The following is a 14426-nucleotide window of genomic DNA, read 5'->3' as shown; positions in this document are numbered from 1 at the left end:
TATATGAACACATAGGAACGACCAATCGGCGCAATAATATATATATTTTATGTAAAAAATACCCATTTTGAGCATTGTAATCCATATTTTACATAATATTAAAATATTAAAATTTCTTGAGAAATATATTATTTGCAAAAGTATTTAAAATGATATGAATAAACAATTCTCTATTCTGTGCTTTATCCAAATATTCAAAAAGTACACAAATGGAAATAACTTAATGATTATAATGAATAATAAAAAATAATTATTTTGCAGATTCATTCTATTCAATAATTTGTTCGCCTAAAATTTTGTAAAAAATGTTTATTTTGTTTTAACTATACTTAATTATGACTAAATATTTACTTGATGATATAGATTGCCTTTTACATGATGATGTAGATTGTTTTCCCGTACATGAAATATCAGATTGCACGCTACTGGAAGATTCCTTCGTACTATATTTATTAAAATTATATAATGATGAATTAATATCAGTATTGCTTGTTTGATTGTGAAATATCTTTTTTTTCTTTTCTGGTAGCGTCTGTGTCTGTTTTACAATTGATAATGTGGGCAAAGGCGGAATTTTACTGGGTTTTTTTTTACAGATTTCTTGAGTTGTACGTGATTTCTCTTCAGAATCTTCCTCTTCAGTTGCTTCATTTTCAAAATCTTCCTCCTCAGAACTAGAAGTGAATCTTCTGTTTGCCCGATTACGTCTACACATTTTTTTGTCAATATCATCTTTCCTAGACTCAATATCAGAAATTTGTTCAGCCAATTTCAGTTTTCGCATGCCGTTTGTATATGTATCTGAAATAATATAGTATTTAATAAAATATATATTGTTAATATCGAACTGAGAAAGATGTTTTGTGAGAAATAGGATAGAAAAAAATTAATTTCTCTGGTGGAAAATTTCTCTGTCTTTTCAGACGTTCGGATTAGCTCACAAAGTCAAAATTTAAGTGAAACATCGACCAAAGAAATAAAAATTTGCGAATTAGAAAATTATAAAGTCTATATAACATACATTTAACGCATCGTTACAATACAGATATGTATAAAGACCAGTACAAATTCGTTTTCTTGAAACATCAATTTGGGTGACATTTTTCCACCAGTGTTATGGGGGAAGGGTAAATATAAAGATAAAAATATTGTAAAAATAACATAAACATCATTATACACAAAAACATAAAAAGGACATTTACTAAAAATTTAAACTGTAAATTGAAAGAAATATAATACCTGCTGTACCAAAAATTCGTAATATATCATATGATGACCATTTGTCATTGTCCGGATATTCTTCATTAAAAATAGCTTGATTTATTTTTTCTTGTTTTTTGTAATATGGCCAATAACATTTTTTATTATCGCTAAATATCCAAGACGTGGGAATAAGTTGGATTCCATCTTCGAACTCCACTATCGAAAATCTTCCCATGTTCCAATGTATGAATGAAAAAAGGCACTGTTTAATAAAAATCATAAATATAATTAAATATATTATTGCAAGTAATATAGTATATAAGAATTCGAGGTATTTATATGTATATTATAGATGCTAAAGGAAAATAAGAAATATAGAAATATGTATATATTTATTTACCAAATAATTTATAATTATATAATATATATAATTTATATAAGTAATTATATAATATATATAATTTATATAAGTATTTATATAAGTTATTCGATAAATAATTAAATTATTTATTTAAACAATTATCCATTTCATTTAAAAAAATTATCAATAGTAAAGATCTTCAGATTTGAATTGCGAATTTGAGTATTTTTACTTTTAATTGACGTGATTGGTTCAGCTGATAGTTATTGCTTCTGCAATTGCAATTTAGTTGTTCAAAACAATTATTTGTCCAAGAACTTCGTAATGCTTGTCTATACTTAGTGGCCATGAAATCTGCACAAACAATTAATATTATTGTTGGATAAAGTTACGAGATAAATTATAGGTGTTAATCAGCGATTATATTTAATAAAAGAATATACAGTAAAAGAATATTTACACACAGAGCTTTTTTTCATGCTCTCAGCATGCACATTGCTCATGCACTCTCTCTCAACTTTACATTATTACTTTTAATATCAATAATATATTTACCTGAGTATATATATACCTGACAGATGTTAAAAATTATGCAAGATCAAAAATATCTAACAAGTTAATATAAATAAAAGGAAAAAACCAACAAAAAAAAACAAAAAGGTAGAAATATATACATGCAACATTTAAAATTAATATAAGTATTTAGATTTAATAACGTAAATGTAACATACTTAATTTCAAATACCTCACTGAAACAATTTTAACTTTACATTTTTTAATTATATAATAAATATCTTCACACTATGTAAAAATTATATAAATACCAATTATATTTACATTCTTGAAAATACCTTGCATGCAAACGAACAAGCAAGTACATACGTGTTAAGATTATATTTTTATTATGTCAGGCAGTATGTAATAGCGGAAAAATAATTAATTTATTCTTGTAGCGCATTAGCCATAATTTCCCTGCTATTTCTGATATAGGATATACACATAATGTTTCATTTTTCGTCACGATTGTGATATGAAGCGTACTCGATAATAATGGAGACGAATACACGTTTCCTATCGGTATTAACTTGGTTCCAATTATGTAAATTCTATTATCGCAGCTTTCTATAATATTATAAATTACTATTGCTGTACCATCCTTTAAAATGCAGGTATTGTTTCTTTTATCTTTACAATTTATCGCATACAAATTGTTAAAACATCTTTTATATTGTATTTTTACTTCAATTTCTTCACAAAGTGGTCCATCAAAATGTACATCCTTAAGTGAAAATTTATCTTTTTGCAAAGGCCATTTAAGTGTTCTTTTATAATCTGCACGTATTATTTCTTCATGTCTTCGTGCTAATTGCTCAAGAGGCTTCTCATTTTTTCTTAAATGCCTCTTTATAGTTGACATATAATTTTCGAAGCGAAATGCACTAAACATATCTAAAGAACCAAACTTCTCAACGTCTGTACATATGTGCAAGATATTATGTATATTATAAGTAACATATTCTTTACCATAAATAATAGAAAACGATATAACAAAATGTTCTAATAAGTTCTGTGCATAATCCAAATATTCTGTAACCAAACTAGGATTAACAAGAATTGTAATAGCAACATGTAACGTAAGAAAGTGAACGTACATATTTTTTGGTAAATAATCTTTTAATACGATTGGTCCAGTATATAATAAAAATTGTCTATATTCAGTTGCTTTCCATTGTAGAGCATGTTTAAGACCTCGTGGTTTTCGAACAAAGTCATTTGGACATCTTTTTTGAGACAATTGTACTATTTTTGATATTTTTGCAATTATACGTAAGCCTAATCGTACATTATTAGGACTTTTTAACCAAAGCCACAATAACTTTTTCATAATTCCTAGACAAATTAAATGCATATAATCCAGTGGTGTATTTGTTATTAATCCAAAATTGGGAATTTCATTTAAAATAGACTTTCCAATTTGGTGGTCTTTGTATTCCTCATTTGCAAATTTGTCGTCAGTTCTTAGAGCATTTTGTAATGTTCCTGGAAAGCAAACTTTTGATTCATTCTCCTTGAATAGTGCATTTCCGACAAGAATTATAACCAGTATGTTGTTTAACTGATAAAACATATGCTGCAGCAGGAGCGTCACAAATTAAAGCAGAGATACAAACTTTAACTTGCACATTGTTATATAAAAAACCGTCTCGGTTTAATTCGATAGCTTCATCAACAAATGGTCGTAAAAATTCTTCAGCATGTGTTGGTTTATTTTTTCCGCAAAAACATCCAACAATGTAAACTTGTTTCGAAATGTTATCTGAGCATAAAATTGGCCAAAAAATTGAGCCTTCAATATTTTTTGATAATGGCAATCCATCAATATTAATTAAAAGACAAACAGTTTCATTATTTGTAATCTTTTCGCGATTATTTAACAATTCTTCGACTGCTCTCTTCAAGCCGAAATGATAATAATGACTTCTACTTATAGGCACAATATTTGTCCATCTAGGCGTATGTAACAAGTTTTTGCTATCTTTTGGAAAATTACAACTCGTATACTTATTTAAAATTAATAATAGTGCATTGATAGCATTATGGAGAATCCTAAATTTAACAGCCCATTTTTGGATGTCATGTTTAAATTCATCTTCATTGTCTACATTTCTTTCATATATTTTTGTAGACAAAGAAATATCCAAGTTATTTGAACTGTCTTTGCTATTGTAACTTGTATTGTCACTATTGCTATCATTATTCTTGGTAAGTACTATGTTATCGTCACATTGAATTGATTCATTCAACACTTTTTCTGAATGAATATTATCTCTCTGCATTATTTTCCTACATATAAATAAATATACACACAATAAATACAAATAAAACTAAAAAAATTATATTAACAGTTAGGAAAAATAATCTGGCCATTAATAATATATTAATTTACATTAACTTGATAATATATAGTAACTTTATAATATAATAAATAATAATTGTTCATTAATAAAAGCAGTGTTACAAAAAATTGTAGTTTATGTTTACTACAAAATATTTCAAATATAAAATGAACCTAATCTAATGATACATGTTATGTTAATGATATATGTTATTAAAGCAAGGTTGATAATTTGTAGGCATAGTGTGTTTTATTTACAAATAATTAAAAAAATTAAAAGTTATATAACTTTCTTACTTTAAAATGTTCGATTATACATTTTATAAACACGTAAAATTACACGTAAAATTAAATTGTGAACTTAAATATATTTCAGATTGTAAATAATATTTTATTTAATATTATTGTTATAGCCCGAGAGACTATAACTTATTTTAGTAATTATATAAAACATTCGCGAATATCGTAAAGAACATTCGCGAGCCGCGCCAAGAACCGCTAACTCAGCGAACTACCCTCGCTCACCGGAAACGCGAAAGACGCTAACGAAGGAATTCGACTTTGAACTTCCTTCGCTTGCATTTTGATTATGAACGCCACAGAAAACCCCATGACCATATATGGTCATGTTGCCAGGCGATCCCCTCCAAAAAACCCTTCAAAACAGAGGGAATAAAAGCCGTCCACCGCAAATCCGCGGCGGACAGTCACAAGTAATAAATCAATCACTAAAGTAGTGCCGAGTGCTAAACCGTTAAAATTGTGCAACGAAGACACCCAAAGAAATTGTAAACGCTCTAAATCTATTTACGAACGATTCGAGGAAAGGACAACGAAGAGAAGGCTCGAAAGAAACTGATAAGAATAGAAGATATTAAGCGAATATATATTTGTAAACTAAAAATACAATAAAAACTCTAAAGGATAATACGGTTCTATTTTATACTCCCGGCTACCCCACACCCCGTGCCCCGCCGGGCACAACATTATTGGTGGCAGCGGTGGGATAGCCGAGATCGAGGACCATCCTGGATCCTTAACGCCTGCAACAAAAAGAAAATACAAAATTAATAAACTGGAGAGAGCACCGGCTACATTAAAGCAGATAGTCTCAACCAGCAACGTACACGGACGACAGTGATAAGGAAATCACGGCCAAGCAGCTGAAAGCAGAAAGGAAACACCAGCGCTCAAGGACCAACGTCGATCCACGGCCAAGGCAACGCAACGCAGACGGACAACGCATCACCGACGGATAGCGCACCAACGGGACAACGACCCACCAGCAGCATCAACAGTCGAGCGATACGATAAGCGACCTGATAAGTTACGACCATGCGAATCACCGTACTATTACTGTAAGTCGAACTTTATTTAAATGTCAGCACCGTCAAAACAAGTAAAATTTAAGAGTCCGCGATTTCTGAGCGTGCCAGCACGATTGGCAAATAGATTCGGAATTGTAACTCCGATCCGAGTAGCAGAAGAGGCTGCTCGCGATATTCGTAAAAGCGTGCGAAAAAATTTAGAAAAACACTATTCGAGTTCTAATTCATCCGAGGAACACGAACCGAGTAATAACGATAACACTGTACAAGACGGACCAAGTCGCGTTACAGTACGAAGAAATTATTCACCGTTATCAGTTGATATTAGTTTATTCGAGCCACGTGCGCAAGTAAATATGGAAAACGAAGCCGTCGATAGAGAAATCGAACGCATGCGAGCGCAACAGGCCGAACTAAACGCAGCCGCGGCCTATGAGGACGCAGGTCAGCCGGCCGAAGGAACGAGTAACATATTACTCGCCGAACTCGTACACAGTTTCCGCGAAATGCAAACCGAAATGCAGTACATGCGCGAACAAATGCGAGAGATACAAACCGCACAAGCAAATTTAAACGAAGCGCGAGTAAATGCAAACACTGTCCCACTCGACGTAACGTACGGACGCACTCAACGCGATATACGAAACCGACGTAGCGCAGCCCCGCACTATGTATCATTAAAAGAAGCGCGAACAATGATTCCCGAGTTTGATGGGACGACGCGACATAAATTACAGGAATTTTTAAACGCTTGTACGTACGCGGTACAAAATATTAATCCCGCGGACGAAGAATCGTTAATACAAGCAATTTTGTATACTAAATTAAGAGGTAAAGCCATGCAAGATTTCGAAACGCGAGATATCCAGACATTTGAAGAATTGAAAACACAACTCGAAACTTGCTATCAAGCGAAGCAAAGTACAACGCACTTACAAATAGAATTTAATTCTTTAAAACAAAAGTCAAGCGAAACCGCCCATGCATTCGGCCAACGTGTCGATACGTTAGCCATGAAACTATATGAGTCCATGGTGGAAGGAGAAGAACGGCCTCCTTCATTTAAACAAGCAATACAAGAAACCATTAAAAAACAAGCGCTAATAAATTTTCAAATCGGACTACGCGATGAATTAAAAATTCTTGTACGATCGCAACGGTATACTTCGCTCCAAGAAGCGATAAACGGCGCGAGCGCGGAGGAGAAGCTTATCGGCCCGTCTGTAACACGAGCATCCGGCTTCTCCTATAAAAATAAATTCGACGTTAAAACGCGACCAACTCGAGATACTAACATACAATGTTATAAATGCGGAAAATCTGGACACTACGGACGCGATTGTCGAAGCAGTAATAAATTCACATTACCAAAACCGGAAAAGTCTACACGAATAAATACTATGAGTAAATTTTGCAAACATTGTAAAAAGACAGGACATACCCGTGAGGAATGCTGGAACTTGAACGGACATCCTAAAATAAACGGTACAAATAACCATAACTCCAAGCCAGTTAATAAAATAAAACATACAGGAAGCATGCGTGAACAAAAGACCCCGTATAGACAGAGGAAAAAGAGCACTGACTCTTTAAGCAATAGTGAGGAAGAAGAGCAAGAGGAGGCGAGAAAGAAACAACCGCGACCTGCTCTAGAGTATCGTGTAACGCATGTCAAGAATATGCATGCACCGCAGAAAGACGAATTATTGCAATTAACCTTGCCAATTCGCGAAGTAAAAGGCGGAAAAATCAACATGCTGTATGATTCCGGATCAACTATTTCTCTGATCAAATTAAAAAATTTAAAAGATGACGCATTGATTTACGAAGAAAAAACTGCACTTACTGGAATAAGCGGACATAAAATATATACATTAGGAAAATTGTACGCTACAATTAAAATTAACGATCATAAAATTAAACATGCTTTTTACATAATAAAGGACGACATAGCGATAGAACATGATGGAATTTTAGGAATAGATTTCCTTAAAAAACAAACAGCAATCTGCGATTATAGACGAAATCAAATAAAAATAAAGGATAGTATATTCAAATTACATCCGTGCAAGAAAATAATCCTGAAACCACGCAGCGAGACAATTATCAAGGCAGCCGTGAATCAGAATAATGTTGGAATAATCCGAGCAAGCGAGACAGCGCCAGGAGTATATATTGGAAGCTGCCTGGTGGAATCCAAAAATTTTGCATGTCCTGTAAGTATGATAAATATAACAGATAAAGAAGTCGAAATACCTACTCCAATAGTCACACTAGAAGACACGGAGGAAGATACAAGGGAAATAAGCCTCATAGAAACGGGAAGAAAAATAAAAAATAATATATCCCGCAAGCAGCGAATTTGACACTTATTGCGAACACACCATCTAAATAAAGAAGAAGAACGAACACTTTTAGAAATTTGTGAAGAATACGATGATATATTCCATTTGGAAGGAGAACCACTGACATGCACCGCGACGGTCGAGCATGAGATAAGTACGCGTGCCGACACCGCGCCGGTGAACGTGAAACCATACCGATTACCTGAGAAACATAAGGCGGAAGTAAATCGGCAAGTACAAGAAATGCTGCAAGATGAAATTATCAGAACAAGCACGAGTCAGTGGAACGCACCATTATTAGTTGTCCCAAAGAAAACAGATGCATCAGGAAAACCGAAACTCCGAGTAGTCATAGACTTCCGGAAATTAAATGAATTAACTATAGGCGACTCATTTCCATTGCCTAATATTACTGATATTCTAGATCAACTGGGAAATGCAAAATATTTCACCACACTAGATCTAGCGTCAGGATATCATCAAATTCCAATGGCTGAAAAGGATAAAAATAAAACTGCCTTTTCAACTCCCTACGGACACTACGAATTTAATCGAATGCCGTTTGGATTAAAGAATGCACCAGCGACTTTCCAAAGGCTGATGAATTCAGTATTAATGGGAATGCAAGGTCTTAGATGCTTAGTCTACCTTGATGACATCGTCATATACGGATCAAGCCTAAAGGAGCACAACAAGCGATTAAAGGAGGTAATGCAAAAATTGCGAAAAACTCATTTAAAATTGCAGCCAGATAAATGCGAATTTTTACGCAAGGAGGTAATATACCTGGGTCATATTATTTCCGAAAACGGAATATCTCCAGACCCGTCAAAACTAACGGCAATAAAAGAATTTCCGACGCCGAAGAAAGTGAAAGATATCCAATCCTTCATAGGACTAGCTGGATATTACAGGAAATTCATTGAAGATTTTTCAAAAATTGCAAAACCGTTAACAAAACTAACCAAAAAATCAGAAAAATTTTTATGGACAACAGAGCAGCAAACAGCGTTTGAATTATTGAAAGAAAAATTAATGACTGCACCAGTCCTAAAATATCCTGATTTTACAGAAGAATTTATTGTGACCACCGACGCATCCGACTATGCGATCGGAGCAGTGTTATCACAAGGAGAGGTAGGCAACGACCGACCGATTGCTTACGCCAGCAGAATACTGGCAAAGGCGGAGCAAAATTATAATACTACAGAAAAAGAATTATTAGCAATTGTATGGGCTGTTAAACATTTTAGGCCATACGTATATGGAACAAAATTCAAAATTGTTACCGATCATAAACCACTAATATGGCTATTTAATGTAAACGACCCCGGATCAAGACTGATCCGATGGAGATTAAAATTAGAAGAATATGAATATGAAATCATCCATAAAGCCGGACGAGCGAACGCGAACGCTGACGCACTAAGTCGCAACGCGATATCAGAAACGTCAAGAGGAAAAGATAAAGAAATTTTGAAGATAGAAAAAGAAGAGGAAGAAACAGACGCTGATAATATGAAAACATATACAGAGGAAGAGAAGCAACAGATATTATTAGAATATCATGATGCACCTATAGGAGGGCATCAAGGAATAGAACGAACAATTAAAAGAATCCGATTACAACATAACTGGAAAGGATTAACTAAAGACGTTGAACAATATATCGCGAAATGTGAATCTTGTCAAAAGAATAAACTATCGAGAAAAAATAAAGTTCCTTTAATAATTACTGACACGCCCGACAAACCATTTGAAAAATGCGCGTTAGATATAGTCGGACCGTTAACAATTACCAATAATAGAAATAAATATTTACTGACCTTCCAGGATAATTTAACAAAATTTAGTAAAGCTATTCCGATTCCAAACCAAGAAGCGAATACTATTAGTAAAGAATTCGTTACGAAAATAATACTCGAACACGGAATACCGGAAAAAATCTTAACAGATCAAGGAACCAATTTTATGAGCGAGATATTTAAAAACACGTGCAAATTACTAAAAATAAATAAAATACAAACGACCGCGTATCACCCGGAAAGCAACGGCGCGTTAGAACGATCGCATCGAACACTAGCTGAATATCTAAGACATTACATAAATGAGGACCAAACAGACTGGGACGAATGGATACCGTTCGCGATGTTCACGTATAATACGACGCCACATACCGCCACGGGATATACACCGTTTGAACTAATGTACGGACATCAAGCCGAGATGCCGACCGCATTAACAAAACCGCCGAAACTAACATATAATTATGACGATTACGCGCAAGAATTAAAAGAAAGATTACGCGCAACAAACCAAATCGCAAAAGAACATATAAAAGAAGAAAAATATAAAGCCAAAAAACAGTATGATAAAAATACAAAAGATACACAATTCAAAGTAGGAGACAAAGTGTTAGTATACGATGAAACGTTACGACGCGGAAGATCGAAAAAGCTAGAATCACTATGGACAGGACCATATACGATTTTAGAAAAGAACTCCGACGTAAACTATACAATAAAAAAGGGGAGAAAAACAATACGGATACACACAAACAAATTAAAACTATTCGTAGAACATTAGAAATAATAAAAATCTACTTACCCATACGGGCGACCATGTCCACGACCAGGTCTACGACCAGGTCCTCGACCCTGGCCGCGTCCCAAGGGCGGCAATCCCTCCAGAAGGTGGGCAGGAGGCAGCGGGCCACGGGCCCTCCCAATGCCGGGTCCACCTCGGCACAAGAGGCGAAGACGCGCCGCACGACCAACCCCCTGTTGGGCCCGCATCTTTTCAAAGAGGCGAGCCTCCTCTGCCCGAAAAATGTTTAAAAACTCCCACTCCCAGTGGAGGAAACTGAGAGAGAGAGGAACTACCTCCTCTATAATACGCTCCTCCAATTCAAAGTCATAGGTAACCCGCAGCGATAAAGGTCCACGCAGATAAACCCTTGCACAGGCCTGCTCAAATCGGCCAGGTGGCAAGGGCGGGCCACATGACACGTCCCGCACTCGCGGAACATCCGCCTCACAAAGATCATCGTCACCACAAATAAATTCACCAGAAGATGATGGATAGCTCGACATTTTTTATAACAAACAGTCCAGCGACCAGCGAGAGACTGAAGCTCGCAAAACGACATAATGCATAGCAAAGCCAAATTGAAAAAGATTAAAAACTAATCCCACACTGATAAAGTTAGCAGGCAAGAAACAACATGACACCCATAGAGTGCATACATTTATACATATATACATATATATAAATATAATACCTACAATATGTAATTACAGAACACTGACGCTGGGAACCAACCCTGTCCGCACTCAGAAAAATGAAACACATCTTCCATTTGAAGTGGCGGAATTTGATAATACGCCAGGAATATATTATGAAAAAATTGGACACCTGCATCAAACAAACCGGATGTGGAAACTAGTAATTAAATTAGATATAACAGAACTAAACGATAGAACATGGCAGATAAACCAATATATCGAACAAACAAGTAAGATGTGCACCGAGATAAAATTCGATACGAGCACCCAACGAACTTGCGATAATCTTAAAAAATTAATTACTAACGATTCCAAAACTTTAGCCAAAATAATAAAGTTAATAAATACATTATACAAGACTCGAACGAATAAACGTAGAGGTCTTATCGATGGAATAGGTTCGATAACAAAAACATTATTCGGAATTATGGACGCGAACGATAGAAAATTAATAAATGAACAGATACAGCTATTACGAAATAACCAACAAACGCTGGAACACGCAGCAAAAAATCAAATTAAAGTTTTGAACACAACAATAATTCATCTAAATAAATTAGAAAATATATTAGATTATAACGGTAAACTAATGAACCATTTCATTAGGGAATATACCACGCGCGAAGAAATAGACGAACACTTTACCATAATCATAGCAATGATAAACGATTTAATTAGGGATGCGAAAGATATTCTAGAATATCTTACATATATACGTAAGGGAACAATACATCCTTTGTTAACTCCAATAAATGAAATTATTCTATATTTAGAAGAAGCAGTACTACAGTTACCGCAAGGAACATATTTTCCTTTCCAAATAAAAATCGACGAATGGCAAACAATCGAAAAATTCATGAAAGTAAGCGCGTATTGCGAAAAAACAAACATATACACAATTCTGAAATTTCCATTGATCAAACAACCAGTATTTAACGTCTTAAACGTAATTCCATTACCCACACCTAACTACGAAAATAATTTTATATATACAGAAGTAGTTAATAAGTTGATTGCTGTAAACAAAGAAACACGTACCTATATAATTCTAAAGGAACAAGATTTAAACAAATGTACGAATAATAATGATTTATTTATATGCGAAAAAATTCAACCAGTATACCATGTAAACGAAAATACACCGTGTGAAACGAAAATTTATGTACAAAACTATCGCAATCAATGTAACATAGGTCATAAGAAAGCGACCAGCGCAATATGGATCACATTACAACAGCCGCACTCCTGGCTATATTCGACACCGGTCGAACAACATGTTACGATAAAATGTAATAATCATGTAGTAATCCTGAATATAAAAGAATAATCAAACACACAGGCCGCATCACACTACATGATAACTGTAAACTAACGACTACAGACATGACAATAGAAACAGAAACGATTACTTATAATACAAGTATAGAAACATTTTTACCAGAGTTTAATATAACAACCTCAGAAATTAACGACACACAGAACCACGAATACGAATTCAAAAAAATAATTAATAATCCACTAGAATTAAAAGGATTAAAAAACAAATTAGAAGAAATTAATAATGACTTAAATAATGACGACAGTAACTTTTTTAAACAAAAACAATTCATCTATACAACAACCTCCAGCGGAGTATCTATTTTAACCATTATAGGATTAATAGCATGGATAATTATCCAACATAGAAAAAAGAAACCTCAACAACCAGCTGTTATTACATTAGTAGATGAAATTGATAAATCATACGGAATGCCCAAACCAATATTAAAAAGAAATAAAAGCACACGATTTTAAAAATAAAAAGGGTATGATAATAAACTAGAAATAAAAACGATTATAATAAACATTGTACACGGGAAATATATTGTAATTAAAATATGGATAAATATACGTACATTTAAGAGATAGAAAAACTTCGTTCACAACCTCCGTTTTTCTTTTTTAACGGGGGAGGGATGTTATAGCCCGAGAGACTATAACTTATTTTAATAATTATATAAAACATTCGCGAATATCGTAAAGAACATTCGCGAGCCGCGCCAAGAACCGCTAACTCAGCGAACTACCCCCGCTCACCGGAAACGCGAAAGACGCTAACGAAGGAATTCGACTTTGAACTTCCTTCGCTTGCATTTTGATTATGAACGCCACAGAAAACCCCATGACCATATATGGTCATGTTGCCAGGCGATCCCCTCCAAAAAACCCTTCAAAACAGAGGGAATAAAAGCCGTCCACCGCAAATCCGCGGCGGACAGTCACAAGTAATAAATCAATCACTAAAGTAGTGCCGAGTGCTAAACCGTTAAAATTGTGCAACGAAGACACCCAAAGAAATTGTAAACGCTCTAAATCTATTTACGAACGATTCGAGGAAAGGACAACGAAGAGAAGGCTCGAAAGAAACTGATAAGAATAGAAGATATTAAGCGAATATATATTTGTAAACTAAAAATACAATAAAAACTCTAAAGGATAATACGGTTCTATTTTATACTCCCGGCTACCCCACACCCCGTGCCCCGCCGGGCACAACATTATTAAAAAATAAGTTAATAAATTATAATTGTAAATAAGTTAATAAATTATAAAAAAATAAAATGAATTAGTTGTTGAAGCAAAAGAACTAGAAAGTAACCTTTATAATGATACACAATTAATATACATGATGGGCTATATATTAATATTATAAACTCTTTTCTCATTATTATAAATAGTGATGATCTATTGTATTAAATAGGGATGACTTTTGTTTGCGGATCTTTTAGAATTCATTGAAATTTTTTTATGTTATATGGGGATGACTCTGTATTTTATATTCTAGTATATTTTAATATTTATAATGTAAAATATCTTGTAAAATATTTATTTTTAGATATTACAAAACGTATATATTTTCCAAACAACTAATTAAATATTTTCTTGATATTAATGGATTTATTTCATTTTTTTGTGAATATTTCGAACAGTCATGTTTATATAGTTAATATAGTTCAAAAATGAATATGT

At 33.8% G+C, this 14426-nt stretch overlaps 1 protein-coding gene across 1 annotated transcript; it reads right to left on the bottom strand.

The window, feature by feature from the left end:
- Positions 1–268: 268 nt before the first annotated feature.
- Positions 269–1915, bottom strand: LOC112638172. Its single transcript, XM_025409313.1, has 4 exons — positions 1797–1915; positions 1240–1465; positions 352–801; positions 269–288 (listed from the first exon to the last, which is right to left on the bottom strand). The coding sequence occupies exons 1-4, from the start codon at positions 1911–1913 to the stop codon at positions 269–271; spliced, it is 813 nt and encodes a 270-aa protein (XP_025265098.1). The 5' UTR covers positions 1914–1915.
- Positions 1916–14426: the final 12511 nt, after the last annotated feature.

Source organism: Camponotus floridanus, unplaced genomic scaffold, assembly GCF_003227725.1.
Source record: "Camponotus floridanus strain SB8 unplaced genomic scaffold, Cflo_v7.5 scaffold257, whole genome shotgun sequence".
Taxonomy (NCBI): domain Eukaryota; kingdom Metazoa; phylum Arthropoda; class Insecta; order Hymenoptera; family Formicidae; genus Camponotus; species Camponotus floridanus.
Note: the sequence above shows the minus strand (reverse complement) of the source record. Positions and strands in the feature narration are given on the sequence as shown.

Coding starts and splice junctions, on each gene's coding strand:
- LOC112638172 (XM_025409313.1), bottom strand. CDS start 1,913: ATGGCCACTAAGTATAGACAAGCATTACGAAGTTCTTGGACAAATAAT. Junction 1,466..1,796: donor ACCAATCACGTCAATTAAAA/GTAAAAATACTC, acceptor TTTATTAAACAG/TGCCTTTTTTCATTCATACA. Junction 802..1,239: donor ACGAATTTTTGGTACAGCAG/GTATTATATTTC, acceptor ATATTATTTCAG/ATACATATACAAACGGCATG.